Raw genomic sequence first — 24,046 nt, 5'->3', positions numbered from 1 at the left:
AGAATGTATGCATGAGCAAAGCAGATCATTTATTTAGCACTAAAATCAAATTATAAAAACATTAATTCCATCTTAAAGCAGGCATTTTAAAAGCATTTGTCATTCTAAGCTCACATCAAGACATCCACACAACCTTAATACCCAAATTCCTCTATAATTTCCACTGACAAAGACATTTCTCACTTGTGGTGGGGCGTTGGAGGGGGAGCAGTGGGGTGGGGAAAACTGTCCTTCAAACAGTCTAATGGGTCCCAGGGAAAGCTGTTCCCTACTCAGCCCAGGTTGCCTTCTCAATCAGCAAGGGGAAGGTTTTGTGCCTGCTTAGACAAATTCCAAGTAAATGGCCAGGCTCCTCGATGCAATAATGTTGCAAAATTTACTGAAAAGAAAAACACAAAATACATAATCAAGGTCTTGTGCCCACTTAAATTTCCCATGTTAAACTTCTCAAAAAGGGCTCTTCATAACCAGCAATCCTAAAGCCCTGATTTCCAGATGCAACAAAGGCTGGCGAACACTTTTTAACAACTACTTTGCAATTCCAAATGATTCCCTGACAGCTTTTCTAGAGGGAATGGAGTAACTGTGAGGGTGCAATAGAAATCTCAGAGACAAAAACAGGCTCAGTTTAACCACTTCCTTTCTAGGCTGACTGTAGAGTTACGTATATGCCAGTTCAGAAAACCCTGATTACAGAATATGAAAGCAACATCTTCTCTTTAGTAAAATCCATGTCATTTATCTGCCTTTCCCTTTCCTCCCTCATTTTTGATGACTGTTTTTGGAAACTGGCATAACTCCCCACAGGCAGGTGGCAAGAGATATATACAAGTAAGGCCGGTTGTACAAAGGGGTATGGTCCTTTGTACAACCACAAGGAAGATGAGACAAATAAGCTCAAGAGGACATTTTGTGAACAGGCTAAGATAGTCCAACTTGTACCTGCCCTTTGGAGCTAGTGAAACTGGACACCTGAGACTGTCCAAATTCCCAGACACAAGGAATTCCAGTTCCAACCTAACTGCAATGGTAAGCAGTTGTATACATTAATGATCCTTATTTAGGAAGGACTTTATTCTCCTTGGCTGTGGGTTCTTGGATTAAGTGGGCCTGGACTGCGGGACAGCAGGGTGGAGACTCTGGGAAGACTCATGGGGCCAGGGACATCTCCAGCATGTCTTTTCCCAAGTCTTTTCCCAACCAGATGGTGCCATTTCAGAGACTGTTGCAGAAGAAAGCCATGAAATGGAACAAGATTCTGGCCCTTCACAAGATCAACCAGGCTCTTGCCAAGAGCACACAGAGGGATGAATCTACAAGGAGCAAGTCTGTGTTCTTCTGGTCTTCAGTCTTCCATGTTGGTGAATTTTCTCTTCTTATAATTCTGAACAAGGTTGGAAGCTGTGATCTGAGAAGCCTGTCCTTTCTCCCAACATTGAAAGTCATTTAGTCCTTTCTGGCCTATTTGAAATAAGCCTCTTTCCATCTCATCTAGCCTAGCAACCAGTGCTGAAGTGTCTTCATTGTAGGCATTCTGAGAGGAGTCCATAATGCGGCGAAAACGTCCAATAAATGTCTGAAGAAGAGAGTAAGAGAAATCAGGGTTGATCTCACATCCCAGAAATCCAGATCCATTTTTGCATTTAAAAGGCATGAAAGAATTTGGGCTGAGGACTCAGTCAGAAGGAAGTCTGAATTCCCTCTACCATATAAGTAAGTTATTTCACATTGCCAAGCCTTGGTTTTCTTGTCTGTGAAATAGAGTGCTATGAAAATTCAACGGGTTGTTATGAAAACCAATGAAGCAACCCACATAAGCACTAGCAAAAGGCCGGCTCAGAGTAAGCTCCTTGAAAAGCAGTATCTACTATTGTTATTAGCAACAAAGGTCATAATATTAATGATGTAGTCACATGCAGACAGTTTTCAGTCAGAGAAGACTTCTGATTTAATTGAATGCGGTTTCCTTTTTTTAATTTTTTGGTCTGAGAGCAGGATGGAGACACATAAGATCTGGGGGATGCCATTCTACCATTGGGCTCTGAGCCAAAACCATACCCGTCCTTCAGTTCCTTCAGCTGTCTCATGGTGATGTCATCTGATATATAAGCACATTAACTCAAAGCACTTTAAAGCAGTGATGGAAAGAAGACAGGATTCCAATTTCAGAACACATCCTGGGACATTATAAGACAAACGGATTTTCCTCATTTTTAGCTTTCTGCTCAGAAAAGTTTCATAAGCTTGTATTGCTCCAGTGTTGCTTTCCCTCCTTTCTAAAAGCCACATTTTGACTTATTTTTCTGAATGGATAGCAACAAATTTTTTGTTTACTATTAACATTAAAAATAGCACCGGTACACAGTAGGCCGAAGGACCCTTAGGCCTGATGGAGGATGTCAGAACAGTGCAACAAACAAATGTGTCTTGAGCCTACAGCTCTTTAAAAGTGAGAAATGGAGAATTAAACCTTTTGGCTGTGTAAGTCCCAAGAGGTAGAAAGGATGGTTTCTTTTAGCATTAACAGAATAAGAAATAACCATGAAAAGTTTAAATAAAGTTCTACTGTAGAGGATGATAACATATGCGTAACACTGTTTTGTCCATAGAAAATAATAATAATGGTTACCGTTTATTAAGCAGTACTACAAAACTTCACTACAACTGTATTATTTCAACACCATCACTATCTCCATTTTAAGGGTAAAGAGTTGACACCTAGAGAGGTCAAGCAGCTTGACCTAGTCATAGCTAGTCCATGGCAGAGTCAGGTCTTAACCCCAGAATGAGGAAAGAGAACAAATAACTCATGTATTTCCAACAGGACCCCACAGACCTGTCCTGGCACTGTGCTGGGACTGTGTATTGAAGTGCCTGTCATCATAACCATCATCACCCTTTTACCATTTTCTAGACTTTCCACTGGTCCCAACTCTTAGCAGGCAAATATGAGACGCATCAGACAAGTCGTATTTTTAAAAAACATATAATTGGCAGACATGGTCTAATTGCAGGCTGACCTGGAATAATCAACTATTCTATAAATCATACACTTCCCTGGGTAAGAGTATCAACTGCTGCACGGCAGCTGCCACGGCTGGCTTCTGAGACATGTACGCAGTGCCACAGGGTTTCATGTCAATTACTTGCCTGCAGGAGAGACTGGGAAATATCTGCATTCTCTGGACTATCAAAATGCAGGAGTTGGGAGCCAAAACCATAGAAATGTGGCCCCATTTTATGGAGATCCACCACATTGGCATCTGCACTGAACACCGTCCTCCAACCCTCTTGATAGATCCTGGGAAGTTCCACAGAAAGGATCCGTCGCTTGTTGTCAAAAAGTCCTTTTGCCAGCCACAAGGGGATTTCCAGCTTTGAGCCCTGCATCAGACCAGAAAATAGATTTTAAAAACAGAAATATGACACAGTAAATATGTGTGACAATAAGGAAATATACACTGCCTGAGCAATCATTTGCCTTCTCTCTTTGGAGGGACTGTCAAAAGCAGATGACCTGGTTGTGACTTGAAGAAAAGAACTGTGTGGGCTGAACTTTTATATCATGATGGATTTATGCAACAAAAACATCACAGAGCTTGATTCCGTGTTGCTGCCTATGGAAAAGGCAGCCACCTCCTATCTAGCATCATGGCTACCTTCAGACCCCTCGTGAAGCCCAAGTTCATCAAAAAGAGGATCAAGAAGTTCATCTGACACAGTCATATGGATATGTCAAAATTAAGTGTAACTGGCAGAAACCCAGAGACACTGACAACAGGGTGCAGAAAAAATTCAACAGCCAGATCGTGATGCCCAACATTGGTTATGGGAACAACAAGAAAACAAAGCACATGCTGCCCAGTGGTTTCCCAGAAGTGGAGGAGAAACAGACTGAGGCAGGCAAAAGAATATCTAAAGAGATAATGGCCATGAATTTTCCAAAATTAAAAAAAGATATCAAACCACAAATTCAAGGAACATTATGACCACCAAGTAGGATAAATATTAATAAAACTACAACCAGGAGGACTGTGGGAAGATAGAGGAGTAGGAAGTTCCAGGAATTACTCCCTCCTCCAGAACAATTATTAAACAAGCAGGAACTGTCTGAGTCAACTATTTCAAAACTCCAGAGTCCAGTAGAATACAGTACAGCATCTAGGGAGAATGGGAGGAAAAGGCTGGTAAACTATGGTAAATACCAGTAAACTGCTCTCTCTACACAGTGGTTGCCAGTCCCTTACACAGCTTGCTAATGTCAGAAAGGGACATAAGAATCCACTTCCCCAGGATTGGGGGTGGGCATAGGCAATCACTTATCACAGTTTTTGATTAGCTCCTTCAGATTGCTGGAGGCCTGGCTCTGAGGGCGGCCACTGTTCCAACCCAATCAGGACATGGGCGAAAGAGGAGACAACCACCGTACGCTTCCTCAGAGCTGTGGAGGACAGGTGAAGGGCTGCATTTGCTTGGCAGGTCAAGAAAGTGCAGCCCTGGAGAGCCATAGAAGCTCCAGGCACCCTTCCCAGCCCCTCCCTCATCCCCTCACCAAGGCAGTGTGGAGCCAGCCAGCATTCCCTTGTGGATACCTGGTCTTGTTCCAACTGGGAAAGACTGATTTGGGAAACTCCCCTGTGGTATGACCCCCTCTCCCAGAATCTGCCCTCCAGGCAAAAGCAGCTTGAGGCGATGAGAGCAGTATAGGAAACAATTGAGGCAGATGGCCTGGGACAAAGGCTTAGCTGCTCTAAGTCCAGTGGTGGAACATCCAGAGTAAAGAGAAGGTCCGTCTCCTTGGAAGTAGAGGGGGCATTCAAATTCCTATAAATGGGGGAACTCCTAAGGCCACTAGCAAGCACAGGCCCAGGGCAAGACACAGTTCCAGAAGGGACATGGATGATCCTGTACTTCGCATTCACCTTGGGTGGACCTTTCTGATGTTAATGGAATTTTTCCATTAACATCAGACAGACCATCAGAGAGAATTTGTTAACAAGAGATCTTCCCTGCAAGAAATACTAAAGGGATTTCTACTGGGTTAGGATATGTTAACAAGAGGATTTGTTAACAAGAATTTCTACTGGGTTAGGATTTGTTAACAAGAATTTGTTAACAAGAGATCTTCCCTGCAAGAAATACTAAAGGGATTTCTACTGGCTGAGAAAAAAAAGGAGAAAGAGGTCTGGACAAGGGCACAGAACTCAAAGGAAAAACAAACAAAAAAAAATGAAACACAAGGTGGGGGGGGGGGGCAGGAACAGATCTGCCAGATAAAAAACAAAGGATAAGATGGTTGAATTCATGAATGGCATTGACAGTAATAACACTGAATGTGAATGGATTAAACTCCCCAATTAAAAGATACAGATCAGCAGAATGGATTAAAAAAGTATGATCCATCAATATGCTATTTACAAGAGAGTCATCTTAGACCCAGCAACACAGAGATTGAAAGAGAAAGGGTGGAAAAAAATATTCCATGCAAGCTGCAGCCGAAAGAAAGCAGGGGTAGCAACACTAATATCAGACAAAATAGACTTTAAATGCAAAGATTTCATAAGAGACAAATAAGGACACTATATATTAATAAAAGGGTCAATTCACCAATAAGAAATAACAATCATAAATGTTTATGCACCCAATCAAGACACTCCAAAGGACATGAGACAAATATTGGCAAAACTGAAGGAAGCAACAGACGTTTCTACAATAATAGTGGGAGACTTCGATATACCACTCACTTCTGTTGATAGAACAACCAGACAGAGGACCTATATGGAAATTGAGAACCCAAACAATGTGATAAATGAATTAGACTTTATAGACATTAACAGTATTACATCCCAAATTACTAGAATATACATTCTTCTCTAGTGTTCATGGAACATTCTCCAGGATAGATCATATGCTGGGGCACAAAACAGTCTCAAAAAATTAAAAATATTGAAATTATTCAAAGCACACTCTGTGACCATAATGGGATGCAACTAGAAGTCAATAACCACTGAAGAACCAGAACATTTACAAATATGTAGAGGTTAAACAACACACTCTAAACAGTCAGTGGGTCAAAGAAGAAATTGCAAGAAAAACCAGTAAATATCTAGAGATGAATGAAAATGAGAACACAACATATCAAAACCTATGGGATGCAGCAATGGCGGTGCTGAGGGGGAAATTTACAGCTCTAAATGCACACATTAAAAAGGAAGAAAGAGCTAAAATCAAAGACCTAACTGAGCAACTGAAGAAGCTAGAGAATGATCAGCAAACTAGCCCTAAGACAAGTAGAAGAATAGAAATAACACAGATTAAAGCAGAAATAAATGATATGGAGGAAAAAAAAGTAATAGAGAGAATAAATAAAACCAAAAGTTGGTTCTTTGAGAAGATCAACAAGTTTGACAAGCCCTTAGCTAGACTGACAAAGTAAAAAAGAGAGAAGACCCAAGTAAACAAAATCAGAAATGAGAGGAGGGACATTACTGTGGATCCCGAAGAAATTTAAAAAACCATAAGAGGATACAATGAACTACTGTACACCAACAAACTAGACAATTTAGAGGAAATGGATGATTTCCTGCAAACACATGAACAGCTTACACTGACACAAGAAGAAATAGAAGACCTCAAGAAACCAATCACAAGTAAAGAAATCCAATCAGTCATCAAAAAGCTTCCTGTAAATAAAAGCCCAGGGTCACATGGCTTCACAGGAGAATTTTACCAAACTTTCCAATAAAAATTGACACCATCCCTGCTCAAACTCTTTCAAAAAATTGAAGAAAAAGGAATACTACCTAACTCATTTTATGAAGCTAATATTACTCCAATACCAAAATCAGATAAAGATACTACAGTAAAGGAAAACCTATAGGCCAAACTCCCTAATGATACAGATGCAAAAATTCTCAACAAAATACTTGCAATTGAAATCCAAAGACACATTAAAAGAATCATATACCATGACTAAGTGGGGTTCATTCCAGGCATGCAAGAGTGGTTCAATATAAGAAAATCAATCATTGTCATACAACACATTAATAAATCAAAAGGGAAAAATCAAAGGATCATTTCAACAGATGCTGAAAAAGCATTCAACAAAATTCAGCATCCTTTGTTGATAAATTCACTTCAAAAGGTAGGAATTGAAGGAAAATTCCTCAACATGATAAAGGACATATATGAAAAACCCACAGCCAGCATAGTACTCAATGGTGAGAGACTGAAAGCCTTCCCCCTAAGGATGCCCACTGTCATGACTATTATTCAACATTGTGCTAGAAGTTCTAGCCAGAGCAATCCAACCTGGCAAAGAAATAAAAGGTACTCAAGTTGGAAATAAAGAATTAAAACTGTCATTATGTGCAGATGATATGCTCGTGTATTTGGAAAATCCTGAGAAATCAACGACAAAGCTACTTGAACTCATAAACAAATTCAGCAAAGTGGTGGGATACAAGATTAACGCGCAAAAGTCAGTAATGTTCTGATTATTGTAATAGTCCCTAGATTGTAAGCTCTTACAGCAAGTCAACTCTATTCCTGAATTGTAATGCCTATCTCTAAACTTTGAGATGCTGATCCCTTAGTGTATAACCTGATTGGTCTCTGGAACAATGAGTATCTCCGAGACACCTGAAACTCAGAGTAGAGCTCAGCAGATATGAATGTCAGTATTAGTGCATACAGCAACTGTTAAAAAGAAAGCTGAAAAAGAGCCCAGACTTCAATTAGTGATATGAATGAAGCAGATCTGGTTAAGACTAGGGCAAACCGGGCCAAAGGGTAAAGGTCGAAACTGACTGTGTTTTAAAACTTCAGCTTTCATATGAGACCAAGGGAAGAGATGTCTATTTGGTGCAGGATCTATATTTTCTAAACAGTATAACTACAGTCAGTTTCTTCAAACACCACAATTACATGGAACTTTGAATAGGAAGTGAGATACAGTAGGTTAGTATAGGTTAGAGTAAAATAGTGACACATCCCAAAGTAATTTGGGCAGAGAATAAAAAATACATTTACAGCACCCCCCCCACTCCACCCCGCCAAGGATCTGGGGGAAGGTGCAGAAGTTGGACTTCCTCACCTGGACTGATATTGATGTTGTCACAAACATTGGGACTGGCGGTTTGATGTGCCGAGCCCTCGATCGTGGGACTTGCCCTTATGAAGCTCATTACTGCAAAGGAGAGACTAAACTCGCATATAATTGTGCCTAAGAGTCTCCCCCTGAGTACCTATTTGTTGCTCAGATGTGGTTCTCTCTCTCACTCTAACTGAACCACCTCGGCAGGTGAACTCACTGCCCCCCCACTACGTGGGACCTGAGTCCCAGGGGTGTAAACCTCCCTGGCAACGCAGGATACGCCTCCAGGGGATGAATCTGGACCCAGCATCGTGGGATTGAGAATATCTTCTTGACCAAAAGGGGGATGCAAAATGAGACGAAATAGTTTCAGTGGCTGAGAGATTCCAAATGGAGTCGAGAGGTCACTCTGGTGGACATTCTTATGCACTATATAGATAACACCTCTTAGGTTTTAATGTATTGGAATAGCTAGAAGTAAATACCTGAAACTACCAAACTCCAACCCAGTAGTCTGGACTCCTGAAGACGATTATATAATAATGTAGATTACAAGGGGTGACAGTGTGATTGTGAAAACCTTGTGGATCACACTCCCTTTATCTAGTGTATGGGTGGATGAGTAGAAAAACGGGGATAAAAACTAAATGACAAATAGGGTGGGATGGGGGGGTGGTTGGGTGTTCTTTTTTTCATTTTTATTTTTTATTCTTATTCTGATTCTTTCTGATGTCAGGAAAATGTTCAGAAATAGAATGTGGTGATGAACGCATAACTATATGATCGTACTGTAAACAGCTGATTGTATACCATGGATGACTGTATGATATGTGAATATATTTCAATAAAACTGAATTCAAAAAAAAAAAAACGGAGGTTAAAAGTTGAATTAGAACTGGAAATAAGACCTCGGCAAAATGAGAAGAGAGACAAAAACTCAGATAAAGGGATAATTAAGAGAAATGTTATAAAAGCAACAATAAGTATGGCTCCTGTAAGAGACAGTGACTAGCTTACCTGGTTGAGGAAAAATGTGAAAAAGAATAGTGGCAGATTCAATTTCAAAGGTGATTTTGTACTTGATTATGCAAGGATTTTAAGAGCTAACAGTGATTTGGACACTATCTTGTAGAATAAAGGGAACCACTGGAGATTTTTGACAAAGAGAATGACATGATGAGAACAAGATCAAAATTAGTTTGGAGTAGATGTGCAAGATATAAAGAAAGGGAAAGAATAGTGGGAGAGAGCAGTTAGGATGCTGGGTAATACTCCATGAAATGATGGTGGTAGCAGGTAGTGAAAGAAAATGTCTTGAGGAACACATGAAATGTTTTAGACAGGTACCATCACTTTGAGAACAATACATGGGCCATTGTTTCTATGATTCCATGTAATATAAAAAGTAAATAGAAAAATGAATCTTTTCTGCTGCCAACTATAACGTCAACATATGATTATAAAGGCAATTATCAGGCACTGGCAATAAAAACTTGTAGAGATATTTGTCCTTAACTGTGCTTCTAGATGCTGCATTGTTGAACTTTGATTTAAAAATGATCAGCATCTGCCCTCCCCCCTACGTGGGACCCGACTCCCAGGGGTGTAAATCTCCCTGGCAACGCAAGAGTATGACTCCCGGGGATGAATGTGGACCCGGCATCATGGGACTGAGAGTATCTTCTTGACCAAAAGGGGGATGCAAAATGAGACGAAATAGTTTCAGTGGCTGAGAGATTCCAAATGGAGTCGAGAGGTCACTCTGGTGGACATTCTTATGCACTATATAGATTAACACCTCTTAGGTTTTAATGTACTGGAATAGCTAGAAGTAAATACCTGAAACTACCAAACTCCAACCCAGCAGTCTGGACTCCTGAAGACAATTATATAATAATGTAGATTACAAGGGGTGACAGTGTGATTGTGAAGACCTTGTGGATCACACCCCCTTTAGCTAGTGTATGGATGAGTGGAGGAATGGGGATAAAAACTAAAGGACAAACGGGGTGGGATGGGGGGATGATTTGGGTGTTCTTTTTTTACTTTTATTTTTTATTCTTGTTCTGGTTCTTTCTGATGTAAGGAAAATGTTGAGATAGACTGTGGTGATGAACGCATAACTATGTTATCATACTGTGGACAGCGGATTGTATATCATGGATGATTGTATGGCGTGTGAATGTATTTCAATAAAACTGAATTTAATAAAAAAAAATGATCAGCATCAAACTGTGACTAATCCTCCTCAGTATTTGGTATAATGAATTGGATTATTTGTTGATCATATGTAAACGTAAAAAGAAAACATCAACGATGACATTAGCAAATATGTAATATTTAGGGGTATAAAGTTAAGCATTATTAGTCTTTTTTATTTTTAAATTGCGCCGGTTTGGATGTATTATGCCCCCCAAAACGCCATGTTCTTTGATGCAATCTCGTGAGGGCAGACATATTAGTGTTGATTAAACTGGACTCCTCTGAGTGAGTGTTTCCACGGAGATGTGACTCAGTCAATGGTGAGTGAAATGTTTGGATAATTTCCATGGAGGTGTTACCCCGCCCATTCAGGGTGGGTGTTAATTGAATCACTGGAGTCATATAAAGGAATTCACAGACAGAAGGACCCCAGAGCAACTGAGAGTGACATTTTGAAGAGAAGCTGCAGCTAAGAGAGGACAAAACACCCCAAGTGCAACATTTTGGAGAATGCCATTTAGAAACGTAACCTGGGAGCAAGTGGACGCCAGCCACATGCCTTTAAAGCTAACAGAGGTTTTCTGAACACCAATGGCCATCCTTCAGTGAAGGTACCCGATTGTTGATGCCTTACCTTGGACACTTAATGGCCTTAAGACTGTAACTCTGTACCCAAATAAACCCCCTTTATAAAAGCCAAAAAAAAAAAAAAAGTCAGTAATGTTCCCATACACTAGAAATGACTTAACTGAAGAGACACTCAAGGAAAAAATTCCATTTACAATAGCAACTAAAAAAATCAAGTATCTAGGAATAAATTTAAAAGACCTGTACACAGAAAATTACAAAACTTTACTAAAAGAAATCAAAGAGTACTTAAAGGGGTGGGAAGATATTCAGTCTTCATGGATAGGAAAGCTTCAAGTTCTTAAGATGTCAATTCTACCCAGACCGATCTACAGATTCAATGCAATTCCAATGAAAATACCAACAACCTACTCTGCAGACTTGGAAAAGCTGGTTACCAAATTTATTTGGAAGGGAAAGGGGCCCCAAATTGCCAAAAACATTATAAAAAAGAAAAGTGACATGGAAAGACTTACACTTCCTGACTTTAAAGCCTACTATAAAGTCACAGTAGACAAAATAGCATGCTACTGGCACAAAGATAGACATATTAATCAATGGTATCAAATTGAGAGTTTGGAAGTAGAACCCCAGATCTATGGTCGACTGATTTTTTTTTTTTTTTTAATCATAATATTTTTTTTATTTTTTTTTAATCATTTTATTGAGATATATTTACATACCACGCAGTCATACAAAACAAATCGTACTTTCGATTGTTTACAGTACCATTACATAGTTGTACATTCATCACCTAAATCAATCCCTGACACCTTCATTAGCACACACACAAAAATAACAAGAATAATAATTAGAGTGAAAAAGAGCAATTGAAGTAAAAAAGAACACTGGGTACCTTTGTCTGTTTGTTTCCTTCCCCTATTTTTCTACTCATCCATCCGTAAACTAGACAAAGTGGGGTGTGGTCCTTATGGCTTTCCCACTCCCATTGTCACCCCTCATAAGCTACATTTTTTTTTTTTTAATCATCATTTTATTGAGATATATTCACATACCACGCAGTCATACAAAACAAATTGTACTTTCGATTGTTTACAGTACCATTGCATAGTTGTACATTCATCACCTAAATCAATCCCTGACACCTTCATTAGCACACACACAAAAATAACAAGAATAATAATTAGAGTGAAAAAGAGCAATTGAAGTAAAAAGAACACTAGGTACCTTTGTCTGTTTGTTTGCTTCCCCTACTTTTCTACACATCCATCCATAAACTAGACAAAGTGGAGTTTGGTCCTTATGGCATTCCCAATCCCACTGTCACCCCTCATAAGCTACATTTTTATACAACTGTCTTCGAGATTCATGGGTTCTGGGTTGTAGTATAATAGTTTCAGGTATCCACCACCAGCTACCCCAATCTTTAGAACCTAAAAAGGGTTGTCTAAAGTGTGCGTAAGAGTGCCCACCAGAGTGACCTCTCAGCTCATTTTGGAATCTCTCTGCCACTGAAGCTTATTTCATTTCCTTTCACATCCCCCTTTTGGTCAAGAAGATGTTCTCCGTCCCACGATGCCAGGTCTACATTCCTCCCCGGGAGTCATATTCCACGTTGCCAGGGAGATTCACTCCCCTGGGTGTCTGATCCCACGTAGGGGGGAGGGCAGTGATTTCACCTTTCAAGTTGGCTTAGCCAGAGAGAGAGGGCCACATCTGAGCAACAAAGAGGCATTCAGGAGGAGACTCTTAGGCACAAATATAGGGAGGCTTAGTCTCTCCTTTGCAGCAACCGTCTTCCCAAGGGTAAAACTTATGGTAGAGGGCTCAACCCATCAAACCACCAGTCCCCTATGTCTGTGGTCATGTTAGCAACCATGGAGGTTGCATTCTCCACAGGCTCCTCAAAGGGGCACTACATCATTTTTTTCCCTTGTTTTTCTTTCTTTTTTTTTTTTTTAACTTTCCCTTCTTTTTTAAATCAACTGTATGAAAAAAAAAGTTAAGAAGAAAACAAACATACAATAAAGGAACATTTCAAAGAGACCATAACAAGGGAGTAAGAAAAAGACAACTAACCTAAGATAACTGCTTAACTTCCAACATGTTCCTACTTTACCCCAAGAAAGTTACATAATATAGCAACCTTTCTGTGAACTTGTTCCTACTATATCCATCAGAAATTAACAGACCATAGTCATTTCTGGGCATCCCCAGAACGTTAAAAAGCTTATCTGTTCTTCTTGGATTATTGTTCCCCCTTCCTTAATTACTCTCTACTGCTAGTTCCCCTACATTCTACATTATAAACCATTTGTTTTACATTTTTGAAAGTTCACATTAGTGACAGCATATAATATTTCTCTTTTTGTGCCTGGCTTATTTCACTCAGCATTATGTCTTCAAGGTTCATCCATGTTGTCATATGTTTCACGAGATCGTTCCTTCTTACTGACGCGTAGTATTCCATCGTGCGTATATACCACATTTTATTTATCCACTCATCTGTTGAAGGACATTTGGGTTGTTTCCATCTCTTGGCAATTGTGAATAATGCTGCTATGAACATTGGCGTGCAGATATCTGTTCGTGTCACTGCTTTCCGATCTTCCGGGTATATACCGAGAAGTGCAATCGCCGGATCGAATGGTAGCTCTATATCTAGTTTTCTAAGGAACTGCCAGACTGACTTCCAGAGTGGCTGAACCATTATACAGTCCCACCAACAGTGAATAAGAGTTCCAATTTCTCCACATCCCCTCCAGCATTTGTAGTTTCCTGTTTGTTTAATGGCAGCCATTCTAACCGGTGTTAGATGGTATCTCATTGTGGTTTTAATTTGCATCTCTCTAATAGCTAATGAAGCTGAACATTTTTTCATGTGTTTCTTGGCCATTTGTATTTCCTCTTCAGAGAACTGTCTTTTCATATCTTTTGCCCATTTTATAATTGGGCCGACTGTACTATTGTCATTGAGTTGTAGGATTTCTTTGTATATGCAAGATATCAGTCTTTTGTCAGATACATGGTTTCCAAAAATTTTTTCCCATTGAGTTGGCTGCCTCTTTACCTTTTTGAGAAATTCCTTTGAGGTGCAGAAACTTCTAAGCTTGAGGAGTTCCCATTTATCTATTTTCTCTTTTGTTGCTTGTGCTTTTGGTGTAAAGTCTAGGAAGTGGCCGCCTAATACAAGGTCTTGAAGATGTTTTCCTACATTATTTTCTAGGAGTTTTATGGTACTTTCTTTTATATTGAGATCTTTGGTCCATTTTGAGTTAATTTTTGTGTAGGGGGGTGAGGTAGGGGTCCTCTTTCATTCTTTTGGATATGGATATCCAACTCTCCCAGCCCCATTTGTTGAAAAGACCATTATGGCTCAGTTCAGTGACTTTGGGGGCCTTATCAAAGATCAGTCGGCCATAGATCTGAGGGTCTATCTCCGAATTCTCAATTCGATTCCATTGATCTATATGTCAATCTTTGTGCCAGTACCATGCTGTTTTGGCAACTGTGGCTTTATAATAAGCTTCAAAGTCAGGGAGTGTAAGTCCTCCCACTTCGTTTTTCTTTTTTAGAGTGTCTTTAGCAATTCGAGGCATCTTCCCTTTCCAAATAAATTTGATAACTAGCTTTTCCAAGTCTGCAAAGTAGGTTGTTGGAATTTTGATTGGGATTGCATTGAATTTGTAGATGAGTTTGGGTAGAATTGACATCTTAATGACATTTAGCCTTCCTATCCATGAACATGGAATATTTTTCCATCTTTTAAGGTCCCCTTCTATTTCTTTTAGTAGAGTTATGTAGTTTTCTTTGTATAGGTCTTTTACATCTTTGGTTAAGTTGATTCCTAGGTACTTGATTTTTTTAGTTGCTATTGAAAATGGTATCTTTTTCTTGAGTGTCTCTTCAGTTTGTTCATTTCTAGCCTATAGAAACATTACTGACTTATGTGCATTAATCTTGTATCCCGCTACTTTGCTAAATTTGTTTATTAGCTCTAGTAGCTGTATCATCGATTTCTCAGGGTTTTCTAGATATAAGATCATATCGTCTGCAAACAATGACAGTTTTACTTCTTCTTTTCCAATTTGGATGCCTTTTATTTCTTTGTCTTGCCGGATTGCCCTGGCTAGCACTTCCAGCACAATGTTGAATAACAGTGGTGACAGCGGGCATCCTTATCTTGTTCCTGATCTTAGAGGGAAGGCTTCAGTCTCTCACCATTGAGTACTATGCTGGCTGTGGGTTTTTCATATATGCTCTTTATCATGTTGAGGAAGTTTCCTTCAATTCCTACCTTTTGAAGTGTTTTTATCAAAAAGGGATGTTGGATTTCGTCAAATACTTTTTCAGCATCTATTGAGATGATCAATTGATTTTTCCCTTTCGAGTTTTTAATGTGTTGTAATACATTGATTGTTTTTCTTATGTTGAACCATCCTTGCATGCCTGGAATGAACCCCACTTGGTCATGGTGTATGATTTTTTTAATGTGTCTTTGGATTCGAATTGCAAGTATTTTGTTGAGGATTTTTGCATCTATATTCATTAGGGAGATTGGCCGGTAGTTTTCCTTTTTTTGTAGCATCTTTGCCTGGTTTTGGTATTAGATTGATGTTAGCTTCATAAAATGAGTTAGGTAGTGTTCCATTTTCTTCAATGTTTTGAAAGAGTTTGAGTAAGATTGGTGTCAGTTCTTTCTGGAAAGTTTGGTAGAATTCCCCTGTGAAGCCATCTGGCCCTGGGCATTTATTTGTGGGAAGATTTTTGATGACTGATTGGATCTCTTTGCTTGTGATGGGTTGGTTGAGGTCTTCTATTTCTTCTCTGGTCAGTCTAGGTTGTTCATATGTTTCCAGGAAATTGTCCATTTCCTCTACATTATCCAGTTTGTTGCCATACAGTTGTTCATAGTATCCTCTTATAATTTTTTTAATTTCTTCAGGATCTGCAGTTATGTCACCTTTTTCATTCATTATTTTGTTTATATGGGTCTTCTCTCTTTTTGATTTTGTCAGTCTAGCTAGGGGCTTGTCAATCTTGTTGATCTTCTCAAAGAACCAACTTTTGGTGATATTTATCCTCTCTATTGTTTTTTTGTTCTCTATGTCATTTATTTCTGCTTTAATCCTTGTTATTTCTTTTCTTCTACTTGGTTTAGGATTGGTTTGCTGTTCATTTTCTAGCTTCTTCAGTTGATCCATTAGTTGATTTTGGCTCTTTCTTCCTTTTTAATATATGCGTTTAGTGCTATAAATTTCCCCCTTAGCACTGCTTTTGCTGCATCCCATAGGTTTTGGTATGTTGTGTTCTCATTTTCATTCGTCTCTATATATTTAGCAATTTCTCTTGCTATTTCTTCTTTAACCCACTGATTGTTGAGGAGTGTGTTGTTTAACCTCCAGGTATTTGTGAATTTTCTAAGTCTCTGATGGTTATTGACTTCTAATTGTATTCCATTGTGGTCAGAGAATGTGCTTTGAATAATTTCAATCTTTTTAAATTTATTGAGGCTTGTTTTATGTCCCAGCATATGATCTATTCTGGAGAAAGTTCCATGAGCACTAGAAAAGTATGTGTATCCTGGTGATTTGGGATGTAATGTCCTGTATATGTCTGTTAAATCTAATTCATTTATCAGATTGTTTAGGTTTTCAATTTCCTTATTGGTCTTCTGTCTGGTTGATCTATCTATAGGAGAGAGTAATGTGTTGAAGTCTCCCACAATTATTGTGGAAACATCAATTGCTTCCTTTAGTTTTGCCAGTGTTTCTCTCATGTATTTTGTGGCACCTTGATTGGGTGCATAGACATTTACGATTGTTATTTCTTCTTGCTGAATTGCCCCTTTTATTAGTATGTAGTGGCCTTCTTTGTCTCTCAAAACATCCCTGCATTTGAAGTCTATTTTATCTGAGATTAATATTGCTACACCTGCTTTCTTTTGGCTGTAGCTTGCATGAAATATTTTTTTCCATCCTTTCACTTTCAGTTTCTTTGTGTCCCTGTGTCTAAGATGAGTCTCTTGTATGCAACATATTGATGGTTCATTTTTTTTGATCCATTCTGCGAATCTGTATCTTTTAATTGGGGAGTTTAATCCATTTACATTCAACGTTATAACCGTGAAGGCATTTCTTGAATCGGCCATCTTATCCTTTGGTTTATGTTTGCCATATTTTTCCCTCTCTCTATTAATATCCTTTATTGTACCCATACCGAATCTCTTAGTACTGAACCTTTCTCCAAGTCTCTCTGTCCTGTCTTTGTTTCTCTGTCTGTAGGGCTCCCTTGAGTATCTCCAGTAGGGCAGGTCTCTTGTTAGCAAATTCTCTCAGCATTTGTTTGTCTGTGAAAAATTTAATCTCTCCTTCAAATTTGAAGGAGAGCTTTGCTGGATAAAGTATTCTTGGCTGGAAATTTTTCTCACTCAGAATTTTAAATATATCGTGCCACTGCCTTCTCGCCTCCATGGTGGCTGCTGAGTAGTCACTACTTAGTCTTATGCTGTTTCCTTTGTATGTGGTGAATTGCTTTTCTCTTGCTGCTTTCAGAACTTGCTCCTTCTCTTCTGTGTTTGACAGTGTGATCACTATATGTCTTGGAGTGGGTTTATTTGGATTTATTCTATTTGGAGTTCGCTGAGCATTTATGATTTGTGTATTTATGTTGTTTAGAAGATTTGGGAAGTTTTCCCCAACAATTTCTTTGAATACTCTTCCTAGACCTTTACCCTTTTCTTCCCCTTCTGGGACACCAATGAGTCTTATATTTGGACGTTTCATATTATCTATCATATCCCTGAGGTCCATTTCGATTTTTTCAATTTTTTTCCCCATTCTTTCTTTTATGCTTTCATTTTCCATTCTGTCATCTTCCAGGTCACTGATTCGTTTTTCAACTTCCTCTAGTCTTGTACTATGAGTGTCCAGAATCTTTTTAATTTGGTCAACAGTTTCTTTAATTTCCATAAGATCATCCATTTTTTTATTTAGTCTTGCAATGTCTTCTTTATGCTCTTCTAGAGTCTTCTTGATTTCCTTCATATCCCGTACTATGGTCTCATTGTTCATCTTTAGTTCTTTGAGTAGCTGCTCTAGGTGCTGTGTCTCTTCTGGTCTTTTGATTTGGGTGCTTGGGCTTGGGTTATCCATATCGTCTGGTTTTTTCATATGCTTTATAATTTTCTGTTGTTTTTGGCCTCGTGGCATTTGCTGAACTTGATAGGGTTCTTTTAGGGTTTGTAGACCTATTGAAGTCCTTATCTCTAATTTATCAGATCTACAGCTTCGTGGAGTACACTTTCTCTAACTAACCAGCAGGTGGCGTCCACGAGCCACCTGTTCTCCACAAGCCAGTTCTCCCCTGCTTAGCCTTTTTGGTGAGTGGGGGAGTGAGTCTTGTGGGGCCCAATTGGTGTACCAAGCTTGCGTGTGTAGTTGGTGTTGCCTGCCCTGTATGTGGGGCGTGTTTCTGGGCAGTCGGGGAGGGGGGGTGGCCCTAACAATCAAATCTCCCTGGTGATCCTAGAGTTTTAAAGCTGCTGCAATAGTCTAATCCTTCAGTTCAGTCCTGCCACAGTTGTCTCTGCCACTGACCCACAAGTCCTTGGTATTGGCGTATGGCTCCTGAGACTTGCAAGTGGGCCCCTCTTCCAGGCTGTGCACCCCGGGTCCTCTGTTGAGGGATGACTGTGCTATGTCACAGGTGAGTGCCGTCCCCTCAGGGCAGTTCTGGGCTGCTGGGCTGTGTAGGGAGGCTCCCAGTCTGCTCAAATGATGGCTGAATGGGGCTTTGTTAATTCACACTGCTCCACCTTCCCAACTCTGGGACAATCCGCTCAGGTTGCAGGGAAGGCTAATGTCCATGCCCAGTTTTGTGGTGTGTGCCTGTTATTTGAAGCACTTCCGTCACACTGGGTTGTCTGGGGCAGCTCTGGGCTATGGGGCTGGCGATGGGCAGGAGTGTTTCCTGTCCACCAGGATGGTGGCTGTGAGCGGACACCCCCGTTTTCTTGGGAAGTTGTGGTGTTTAGTGAATTTTCTCAGCCACTGAATTATTGCCTTTTGTCTCAGAGCTCTCTTAGTTCTGCTCTTGACTTGACGTGCCCAAATTGAAAGTCTTTGAAGCTTTCTGTATTGGGCTTCTTAGAGTAATTGTTTCAGAAAAAGAAAAAAGGATTAAAAAAATAAAAAGGGTCCTCCTCAGAGATCTAATGGGTTATTGAAATGCGAAGAGACAAAGCAACCAGGGCCATTAAGGAAAGGTCCACAGAGCAGAGAGATCGGCTTTTCTTCGGGATTTGCATATGCGCCTTAGGGCCTGAGCTCCGCCCTTCCCCTTTCTGTGTTCACCAGAACTCTAAAAATCCTCCGCTTTTATTTTGGAGTTTTTCGTGTTGTTTTTTTTTTTTCTATGCCTGTCTCCTCTCTGCTGGGCTGGCTGCTCACAGATTCTCTGGTGTCTGGTCTCTGTCTATCTATGGTTGGAGTCTGGATCAGTAGAATGAGTTTCCGATAAGAGCAGCCACTGCAGTTCTCCCTTCTCCTTCCCGGAGGTGACAGCCCCCCCTCCCAGGGACTGAGCCTGGCAGGGAGGGGCGCGGGTCCCCTGGCCGCAAAAACTTACAGATTTCACTGATCTCAGCAGTTCGACATTTTCATGAGTGTTGTATGAAGTATGCCCAAAGACAGATTGCTCTGTGGTGTCCAGTCCACGCAGTTCCTGGCTTTCTACCTACTTTCCTGGAGGAGTAACTAAAACATACAGCTCACCAGTCTTCCATCTTCGACTGATTTTTGATAAGGCCCCCAAATCCAATGAACTGTGACAGAACAGTCTCTTCAACAAATGGAGCTGAGAGAACTGGATATCCATATCCAGAAGTATGAAAGAGGATCCTTACCTCACACTTTATACAAAAATTAACTCCAAGTGGATCAAAGACCTCAATATAAGAGAGAGTACCATAAAAGTCCTAGAAGATAATGTAGGGAAACATCTTCAAGACCTAGTATTAGGAGGTCGTTACGTAGACCTAACACCCAAAGCACAAGTAGCAAAAGAAAAAAATAGATAAATGGGAACTCCTCAAAATCAAAAGCTTCTGTAACTCAAAGGACTTTGTCAAAAAGATGAAGAGGCAACCAAGTCAATAGGAAAAAATATTTGGCAACCATATATCTGATGAGATTGATATCCAGTATAAAAAAAAAATCTTAAAACTCAACAACAATAGTACAAACAGCCCAATTATAAAATGGGCAAAAGATATGAAAAGACATTTTTCCGAAGAGGAAATACAAATGGCTACAAAACACATGAAAAAATGTTCATCTTCACTAGCTATTGTGGAAGTGCAAATCAAAACCACAATGAGATACCATTTCACACTAATAAGAATGGCTGCCATTAAACAAAAAGAAACTACAAATGCTAAAGAGGCTGTGGAGAAATTGGAACTGTTACTGCTGGTGGGAATGTATAATGGTACAGCCACTGTGGAAGACAGTATGGCAGTTTCTCAGAAAACTAGTTATCAAGTTACCATATGATCTGGCAATTCCACTTCTTGGTATACACCCAGAAGATCTGAAAGCAGTGACAGGAACAGACATTTGCACACTGGTGTTCATAGCAGCATTGTTCACAATTGCCAAGAGATGGAAACAATCCAAGTGTCCTTCAACAGATGAGAGGATAAACAAAATGTGGTATATACATACAATGGAATACTACGTGGCAGTAAAAAGGAATGAGTTCCTGAAATACATTACAACATGGATGGATCCTGAAGACATAATATTGAGTGAAATAAGTCAGACACAAAAGGAGAGATTGTATGTTACCACTACTATGAATTCCCTAAACAATATGAAATCAATGTCTTATAATGTAGAATACAGCTTCACAGAAGCTAGTGAAGGGGGAATGATAACCTAATATGTAGAGACATGTTATTGATGGTGAACTTAAAGGTATTTCCTCTTCCGAAAAATGGACAGAGGTGATGACTGTTTGGTAATGGGAGTCAAAGTATCAGTGCCACATTGAAAGTGAACATGATCAAAAGTGGTTGTTTTAAAGGGATGTATCCCACAGAATAGCACTACAAATATAAATAAGTGTTTGCATGATATACTTCTAAGGTATGACACCGGTACAAAGAGTTAACAACAGAGTGGTATATGGGAAAAACTACCCATTGCATAGAATAGACTATCTCTAATCGGAATACCTCACCAGTTCTACACTAATACTAGGGATGAATAATTAGGGGCTGATAAGATCTTTGGGGTATTTTGTGTTATGACAATCGTTTAAAATGGAGAGTGTTGATGATTGTACAACTAAGTGAAGATAATGTGAGACACTGATTGTTTATCTTGGACAGAATATATGCTAGGTGAAATTAGGAACCCCTTACTTAATAAGTCAAGCCCTTGATCTTGAGGCTTGCTCTAGTGGAACTTATGGTTGTTCCTATCTATAATTATGGCTAAGCCTACCTATAATTATGCCTAAGAGACACCTCCAGAGAACCTCTTCTCTTGCTCAGATGTGGCCCTTCTCTCTCCAAGCCAAACTCTGCAAATAAATTCATTAACCTCCTCCCATCATGCGACATGACTCCCAGGGGAATGAATCTCCCTGGTGACGTGGGACATGACTCCCAGGAATGAGCATGGCCCTGGCATCTAGGGATTGAAAATGCCTTCTTGACCAAAAGAGGTAAAGAAAGGTAACAAAATAAGGTTACAGTGGCTAAGAGATTTCAAATGGAGTTAAGAGGCTATCCTGGAGGTTACTCTTATGCAAGTTCCAGCTAGATATCCCAAATGGCCACAGTTTGCCAATCCCTAACCAACAATCCTGAAATATCAGGTCCCTATCTGAGACCCCATAAAAATTTCACTCACTATGTTTATTTTTCAGAAACTTAAATCCTCCAGAGTGTTCCTATGCCAGATAAGTCACCAAACCCAGAAGCAACAGCCTCTTCAAGAACATCAACCAGATGCAGCCCCCTTCCCCATAATATCGACACCCCTTTACAAAATGAACAAGTTAGGGTGGTCACTGCCTAGACATCCCTGAAGACTCAGAAAACGATTAAATGAGAGGAAGAGGTAGCAATAGACAACAGGATTTATCAAAGGATTACAAATACTGCATCTTTATATAATTTTTTTTAGATGTTAGGGTGTTAGAATAGCTAGAAAGAAACAAAAATAGTGGAACTGTAACCCATGACATTCTTTGAAATTTGCTTTATAGCTACTTGTTAAATTGGACTTTGAAAGTTATCACCCTTCTGTATATAAGTTCTATTTCACAGTAAGGAAATAGCAGAAACTGTGAAAATATAATCCCTAACATTCTTTGAAATTACCTACATAACTACTTGTTAAATCATACTTTGAAAATTGTCACCTTTCTGTATACATGTTATATTTCACAATAAGAAAATAACTGAAATTGAGGAACTGTAACCCATAACATTCTTTGAAATTTTCTAATTACTTGTTAAATCATACCTTGAAAGTTATCACTGTTCTGCATATATGCTATATTTCACAACAAAAATGTAAAAAAAAAAAAAAATCAAATAAGAAAAGGACATTACCGGAACATAAAAAATTGGAATACAGAAATGTAAGGTTTATATCAATGCACTGAAGATGATCACATAAGTGACCATCCTTGTTCACAGGAAATGTACATGGAAATATTATGTGTTCAAGGATTATGATGTGTGCAACTTAATCATAAATGTTCAGAAAATAGATACCATAAAGGTGGCAAAATGTTACATTTGGTGGATCTGGGTATGTGGGGGCCGTTATGTTGGAGTTCATTGTATGGGGTTTGTATTATTTTGGCAACTGTCCTGTAAGTTTGAAATTATTTTAAAATAAAAAGTAAAAAAAAAAATAAATTCACTTCTGTGTTAACAAATCAACAAAACTTTGTGTGTGTATCATTTTGATAAAAATGAACTCAAAACGGTCTAAACAAAAACAACCTTCCAAATGAAAACAAGGTTTAACAGGAAATAAATCGTTGCCATTAAAAGCCATGCTTTCCTGAAACAAATTAGTATGTTAAGCCATACAGGCCTAGGTTCGAATCCCAACTCACCAAACACTGAGGAACCGTGGACAAGTTACCCAACATTTCCCGTATCCTCGTAACAATACCTATGCGCTGTTGACGGATTAAAGGGGTAACAAACGGAAAAGTTGACCCCACCCCCACCCCATCCTTGTTGGCACTAAGTCCTCAGAAATGGTTGTTGAAAGCGACATCATTACGCAGGAATGAATCTATTTGTGTTTCCTAGATTAAGCACCTGCCCTTACCCAAAGCTCTTATTTTGTTTTAACGTAAACGTGATCGGAAACCTGATCCTGACGTATTCCGTGCCAGCCAACTCTTAGCATTCACCTCATTGTGGGGGAAAAGACTGCTGAATCTGGGAAATTTTAAAAACGAAATTAATGTTGCAGCAATCCGAAAACCTAGGATAAATTTAGTTTTCACAGAGATGGCGACCGCCTCCACTTCGCTTGAGGAGACCCGCGGAGAGAAATTAAAGCGTACGGGCCAGCCTTCCCCCGGAAACTACAAATCCCAGAGGGTACCGTGAGCCGCACCAGGCGACGCGTCACACTAGGGCCGCGGCGCGCGCCGGGAGTTGTAGTCTCTCTGGGCTAGAATCCACACAGCAAGGTTTACCTGAGGGATTGCGTTGTGAGTCTCGGGTCCTCCGCTCCGCTCCAAGAAGGCACCGAGACGAGGCAAGGAGGTTTCCGTGCGCACCGGGAGTTTCTCGTGGGACATGAGGATGTCGTCCAGGGAAAGAAAGTTCTCCTCAGGCCCCAGCGCACCCGACTCCACCGGGAAATAAGCCTCCGACATGGCGCCGGTTTCGGCTTCTCCGCTTCCACTCGCGTGACTCGGGAGGCCTTAAGTAGTCAGGGGTGTGAAAGGAGGAAGCTGCTCAGCATTGTTAAGATCATGGAGATCGCGACAACCCCTGGCCGGCTGGGAAAAACTCTTGTTTCCCGCGTTCAGGGACGGGCCAAGCCGAAGCAGTCGATCCAGGAGAGCCTGCAGCTCCGGGCTCACTGCCCAGGCAGAAGCAATCGCCAAAGTCTG

At 39.9% G+C, this 24,046-nt stretch overlaps 1 protein-coding gene across 1 annotated transcript; it reads right to left on the bottom strand.

Moving 5' to 3' along the window:
- GINS3 (GINS complex subunit 3) lies at positions 1-24,046 on the bottom strand. Its single transcript, XM_037815931.1, has 3 exons — positions 23,624-24,046; positions 3,151-3,384; positions 1-1,576 (listed from the first exon to the last, which is right to left on the bottom strand). Exons 1-3 carry the CDS (start codon positions 23,804-23,806, stop codon positions 1,346-1,348), a joined length of 648 nt encoding a protein of 215 aa, XP_037671859.1. The 5' UTR covers positions 23,807-24,046; the 3' UTR covers positions 1-1,345.

The sequence above is a fragment of the Choloepus didactylus genome, chromosome 22, assembly GCF_015220235.1.
Source record: "Choloepus didactylus isolate mChoDid1 chromosome 22, mChoDid1.pri, whole genome shotgun sequence".
Classification (NCBI taxonomy): domain Eukaryota; kingdom Metazoa; phylum Chordata; class Mammalia; order Pilosa; family Megalonychidae; genus Choloepus; species Choloepus didactylus.
This window is presented reverse-complemented; position numbering and strand designations above follow the sequence as displayed.